The sequence below is a fragment of the Mastomys coucha genome, unplaced genomic scaffold (assembly GCF_008632895.1).
Source record: "Mastomys coucha isolate ucsf_1 unplaced genomic scaffold, UCSF_Mcou_1 pScaffold7, whole genome shotgun sequence".
NCBI classification, from domain to species: domain Eukaryota; kingdom Metazoa; phylum Chordata; class Mammalia; order Rodentia; family Muridae; genus Mastomys; species Mastomys coucha.
This window is the reverse complement of record NW_022196913.1, coordinates 93,863,629-93,870,119: the sequence shown is the minus strand read 5'-3', so window position 1 is coordinate 93,870,119 and position 6,491 is coordinate 93,863,629. Positions and strand designations below refer to the sequence as shown.

Here is a 6,491-nt window from a genome sequence, read left to right as displayed (position 1 = left end):
GCCTGGCTGTCCTAGAACTCACTCTGTAGACCAGGCTGGCCACGAACTCAGAAATCTTCCTGCCTCTGCCTCCCAAGTGCTGGGATTAAAGGCATGCGCCACCACCACCCAGCCTGTGTCTCCATTGCCTCCATTTTAAAAATTATGATGGGATGCCACTCACTGAACAAAACTATGAGACTGAGTAAATCAAGAAAGAAAAATTATTTGTAAGGGATATTCAGGAAGCAACATTGCTCCTAAAATTTATCACTCTGACCCCCTTGGTGAAATGAGTTTGTGTCCAGTTGTTCAGTTAAAACATTTTGTCAGAGGAATAAAGTTAACTTGAATCTTTGGTAACAAAAAAAAAAAAAAATGTATTTACTTCTTACTATAACTCAGAGTGGAGTCACCTGCCACTTACGTTAAGAGTGAGCAAATCCCCAAGGCTCAGAAGGTCTCCAGACTAAGTGCTACATTGGGTTCTTCAGAAGAATGTGTCAATCAGCAAGCAAGCCCTTAGAGCTTCCACACAATCCCATCATTCAAATCCTTCCTCACCTAAACCTGCAATTCAAACTAAACTAAAACTGTGAATCCAAGAGGCTGCTGCAGTCACATGAGGACCACTGGGTTATCCTGACAAGGCCCTTTCCTGATGAGTTACCTCCCACTGGTCTAATGGTCAGTCACAGTCCTGAAACAGAATTAGTTCCACGGAAATGGGCAAAGTCTGCCACAGAGTTGGTCTGTACATGGTGAAGTGCATGGTGAACAGAGGCCTGGATGCAGAGCTGGAAACAAGACGCCACGGGAAGGCAGGTAATCGCAGAAGAGCAAACAGTGCATCTGCTCAAGGACCGCAGAACTTAACGAGCATTTGAAACTATTACCTAAGAGGTCACACACGTGCCAATTAATGAATCCCAAAACAAAACAAAACACAACAAAACACAACAACCAAAAAACCCTCATATGCTAATACCACTCACTATTGAAGGTGTTCTACAAAAAATATCATTAGTAAATTGCAATGACCTCATTATTTTGATGAGGACTCTTTAAGTATTCCACATTTTACTGTTTTCCTCATCATTTATTTCAATCCTTGCCAATGCATTATTTTTATTTAGTTCCTCAGTTTTTGTCTCAGTTTTTCTAAAAGGAATGTAACAAGTAATGTTTGTTAATGTTTCTTCTTATTCCCTCGGTGCACTCTAAGACTCAGGGTGTCCCTTTGTTTAATGTAACATAGCCACTGGGTGGTGCCTTCCCCAGGTGAGCATAGCCAGGTCAGCTCAGCTTTTTAACAGCCATGTTAGTTCAGGGGTTCTCAACCTTCCTAATGCTGTGACCTTCTAGTACAGTCCCTCATTGTCATGGTGACCCCAATAATACAATTACTTCTATTTCTACTTCATAACTATAATGTTATGTTGTTACAAATCATAATGTTAAAATACCTATGCTTTCTGATGGTCTTAGGCTACCCCCTGTGAAAGGGGTGACAAGTCACAGGCTGAGAACCACTGTGTTAAGTGAAGATGCAGTAATGCAGTAATAACGTCCTTCTTTCCTAATGTCAAAGAACCATCACATTTTTTCTAAGACCTTGGCAAAGTGGCATGTGCCTGTAACTTCCACACTTGGGAGTTAGAGGCAGAAAGATTGCAAGTTCAAGGTTTGAAGTCAGCCTAAGGTATAAGGAATAAGACAATGTCAGAGCAAAAACAAAAAAGAAATCTTTTCTAAGTACATCACATGTAACAACTTGCCTCCAGTAAAAGGTACTGCTAAAAAAACCAACAAAAAACAAAAAAACACACGGAAGACAAGTGTACAGTGCTGCTCTAGCACACTCAACTGCAGTGGGGGCTGTCTGTCTCAAAGGACTCGAAAGACCACCAAATGGGAAGAAAGGCCGTTACCCACATGCTTTGGTCAAATTAACTAAGCTCTATTTTCTGTCAGACAGTGCTCTTTCCCTAAAGCTAGGTTTGGGAAAATAGCATTGAACACAGAAAACAGTGGGGTTTATATAGCCCCCAAAACTGCAAGATTATGGGGATTTTCAAGGGTTTTTGGTTACAGAAGAACTTGACAGAACATTTCAAAGTTATTTGGCAAAACATCTTATGGAGGTCAGGGCATAGGGTGTGGAATATGTCAAATTCTAGAAAACAGGTCAAGACCTGCTTAAATCCAAGTATTACACAAAACAGGAATGAACTTATTTTGACCTTGTAATAAGATTGCTTCTAATCTTAAGATGGAGTCAGGCTGGTCCATCAAGGACTATGGTGTATGATAACTAGAGATGAGCATCTCTGCAAGGCTTTGCTCCCCAAGTTCCCACTAGAAGGGGTTTTCAACCTCTCAAAGCCGAGGAAGTGACTCCACAAAGTTATCAGTTTTATTTCATTAGGAGCATTACGTCATTATGACGCAATCCTCCTGCTGTCAGTGACGGTGTGGACCCTTTCTCCCCAGGAACGTGTACAAAAGGCAATGGTGCTCTGATTATTACAAAAGGCAATGGTGCTCTGATTATTTCTAAGATAGCTCAAACCCCTTCCAAAACCTACCTTTAAGATAAATACTTATCATAGCACAATTCAAAATTAGCGAATCAAAGCAATCAAAGTGAGATTCACCCTTTTGGTCCTTTAGAAGGTTTTTTAAAATAATGGATTAAAAATAAAAAGGAATTTTGGGAAATAAATTATGTAATCTTCAAAAGAAATTGATGCTACAATTTTATTTATACTGTAGGCGACGGCAGGAACAGCCAGCATTTGTTAACTAGAAACTTTTAGTAGGCACTGTCTCCAAAGTAAATTTAGGATAAAGTATTTATGCAGATGTTGAGTTCGTAACTTGGTAAGGTCATAGTTTCAAAAGAATCTTGACTATTTTCTCACCTCCTTCAGGTGGAAGGCCTTCGTTTTTTGCCATTAGTAGTTATGACCGACAACCATCATGCTAAGTAGTGACAAAAGCAAAAGGAGACAGTAATGCAGAAGAGGAAAACTTAACAATCTACCTGAGCCTCACAGAAAGGTAGCAGGAGGGAACGGACTCCACAAAGCTGTCTTCTGACATGCACATGTAACTGTGGCACACCTGAGCCACACATGCATAAACACTCCAAAGAAGAATAAAGGAAACATAGGGAGGAACAGATTCCACTGTGATTCCATTGCACACAGAGCTGACGCCCTCCCTTGCCCGTCATCCTTATTTTCTTCACATTCAGGACCACAAAACAGAAGGGCATTGGGTAAATGTAAAGGCAAGGGACTGAGGCTAGTGATAAACAGTGAAGGCGAACCTGGGATTTCTGCCTTAGCACAGAGCATCAGTTAACTCCAGGGGGAAAATATACAATGCTATTTTTAAATGACTTTTAGAAATTAATTGCAAATTATAAGTTTCTAACTCACCCCCTTTGAATCTGTAATGGCTGAAGATCTCCGACTGGTAATCCATCTGAGGTGAAATACTTCAGCAATTCCTTAGCATCCAGTAATGTGATTGAGTCTCGGGGACCCTCTTTATGGCCCAGCAACTGTTCAGATGAATGCGGTAATGAGCCAGTTCTGGGAAAATAATTTGTATAGTTTTATTAAAGGTGCATTCAAACCCACCGCTGCCAGGAAATGATGATGAAGGCAAAATCCATTACAAATACAAAAGGGAAGGCCCGGAGGACACAGCCACACAAGACAGTAACTACAGACTCTGCAGGTGTGACCTGGATTGTAAATAATCGAGATCACAGCTTAACCTGCAGCTTGCCTTAGTCACTGTACTACACAAATTATCCTGATTATGTTACTTATTAAATATAACATATTAACAAGTCAGTAATGAAAAGTTACCAGTTCTACAAAGGGTAAATTTAAACTGAAAGCCCACAATATAAATTTAGGAAGCAAAGGACCGAATGTTCCAATTTTCTCTAAATTTAAAAGATTATTTAAAGCGCAGCCATGAAATGAGACTGTAATGGAAATTCTCTCCCAGGTCTCCTCCAGCCATGCTTACAACATCATGAATACACACTGAGTTATTATTACATCTGAAATGCATGCAGGACTTTGCATTTCCAAATGATTTCACCTAAAATATATTCTTAATCTTACGAATTTCCTTGAAAAATACAGAATAGGTCTTATATCAAAACAAAGTAAGACCTAGTGAGGACTTTATAAAATGCAATCAGCACACCATGCCTGAAACAAGCATCCCTCCCACTTTCCAAGTGAAGTCTGCATCCACACATCAGTCATATTACAGACTGGGGATAGCAGAGCTGCTTACAATAGCTCAAACTAGACGGACTCCAGCTAGGAGCTACCATCGCCTTTATCACTCCATAGACCACACAGCAAGCGAATGAAGGAATGAATGAATGGATGGATGGATGAAAGGATGGATGAATGGAGGAAAATACTTTCATCTCAGGAAATAGGAAACATTTCATTAGGTCCTGAACCACTCACTGCTCTATCACCATAGGATAAATAAAAATGGTTCAATATGTCAACATGAATTTAATTACTTGACTTCACATTAAAAATTTACCTTTTTTACATTTATTTATTTAGTGTGTGTATGTATGCATGTGTGTGCATGTGTATATCCAAGAACAACTTGCAAAAGTCAGTTCTTTCCTTCTACCACGGGGGCCATGGGGATTGAACTCAGGTCCTCAGGCTTAGCAACAAAAATCCTTTCTTTTCCTGCTGAGCTGTTATGGCAGCCCCAACTTGATTATATTTTACTTATTACACAGATGCAACATTTTTATAAATAATTCCATGATTAAAATACTGGCATTGAGTTTTAGACCCGTGTTTCTACACACTAAGGATCAGCACATGCTGGCAGGTCCATTTCCCCTTTCTACCCCATTATTGTTAAATGGAATAGAAATCTAATAAAAATAGTCAAGCAAGAAAACACAGGAACGTTTTCTCTGAATTTCATACTCTGGATGGACAAGAACTGCATTGTGATTTTAATTTAATTTCTGCATAGCTTCTTTAATAGTATCTTATAATGCTCCTTAATCAGCACTCATCACAGTTGTGTTTCATGCTAGATGCAATGGGGAAAGTATAATCTGCATTTATACAGACTCCAAACACAAAGATATCAATGCAGTTTTTAAAAGCTGAATTTGTGATAAACTGCACCATCAAGATAGGTGTCTCAGGCTAAAAAATGAAGCCTGAGTCGGGCGGTGGTGGCACACGCCTTTAATCCTAGCACTTGGGAGGCAGAGGAAGGCAGATTTCTGAGTTCGAGGCCAGCCTGGTCTACAGAGTGAGTTCCAGGACAGCCTGGGCTATACAGAGAAACCCTGTCTTTTAAAAAAACAAAACAAAACAAAAACAAACAAACAAACAAACAAAAAAAACCCCAAAGCCTGACAACTAAGCTTTAAACATTCACATAAGCTTTAAACATTCACATGCATTCTGCCATAACACTTTCACAACTTTAAGGTAAAACTAAGATCTCTTATTCCACGCTCATGAAGTGGCAAAAGTCATGACACAGGTTGCTGAGTCTAAAACTGAATTCTTATACCTTCTGATTTTCACCACAAAATGATTCTCTAGTTAAATCCATTTTAACACTAACAAAATTCTAAAAACATGCAGTATAACATTTGCTCTCACACAGAAACTTAACGTGGTTTTCCTATCAAAGCACCTTCAGTCCTCAATGACCACTTGATTTATAAATGTCATTGTAACACAGCAAACAAGGCTGACTCTGATTTGTGAAGATGCAACCACAGCTCATGGTTTACTGCACAGGTCTGACTCCAGCAAAGCAAGCATGGGAGGATGGACAGAAATCCAGTAATAGAGGAGATACAGAAAATGCATTCACAGAAGTCATAACATGAACCTTAGTGTTTAGAGAAGGAACATAACACTGAGCTGTAGTGCTGTAAAGGATACACAAAAGAAATGTGATGCTTGGCCCAGACACTGAGGGTCTAACAAGCTTCTGGTCCAAGAAAGATTATGCATACACATTAAATTCTCCATTCAAATGGAAATCAGTGTCAACTAGGGAGAAACTTCAGAAAGAGACTGTTTCCCTTTCTGGAAAGCCACAGGGAGACTAGATTTGGGGTGAGAGTGACAATGAGCACAAACCAGGAGCAATAAAGAACACCAATGCAGGGCTGGTGAGATGGCTCAGCAGGGAAGAGCACCAACTGCTCTTCAGAAGGTCATGAGTTCAAATCCCAGCAACCACATGGTGACTCACAACCACCTGTAATGAGATCTGATGCCCTCTTCTGGTGTGTCTGAAGACAGCAAAAGTATACCTACATATAATAAATAAATCTTTAAAAAAAAGAAAAAGAACACCAATGCAAATGCACCCGCTCATAGCGCCCCCCCAGCTACCCACCTGCTCATAGCGCCCTCCCCAGCTACCCACCTGCTCATAGAGCCCCCCCAGCTACCCACCTGCTCATA

At 40.1% G+C, this 6,491-nt stretch overlaps 1 protein-coding gene across 3 annotated transcripts in view; it reads right to left on the bottom strand.

Moving 5' to 3' along the window:
• Positions 1-6,491, bottom strand: part of Mtbp (MDM2 binding protein) — a 66,425-nt gene that overhangs the window by 14,980 nt on the left and 44,954 nt on the right. For 2 of the 3 annotated variants that reach the window (XM_031358029.1, XM_031358030.1), the window contains exon 16: positions 3,426-3,581. In XM_031358029.1, the coding sequence (XP_031213889.1) occupies positions 3,426-3,581 (156 nt within the window). Of the gene's footprint in view, positions 1-2,911; positions 2,965-3,425; positions 3,582-6,491 lie in introns of those variants that run through there. The other variant, XM_031358031.1, reaches the window with a different exon arrangement.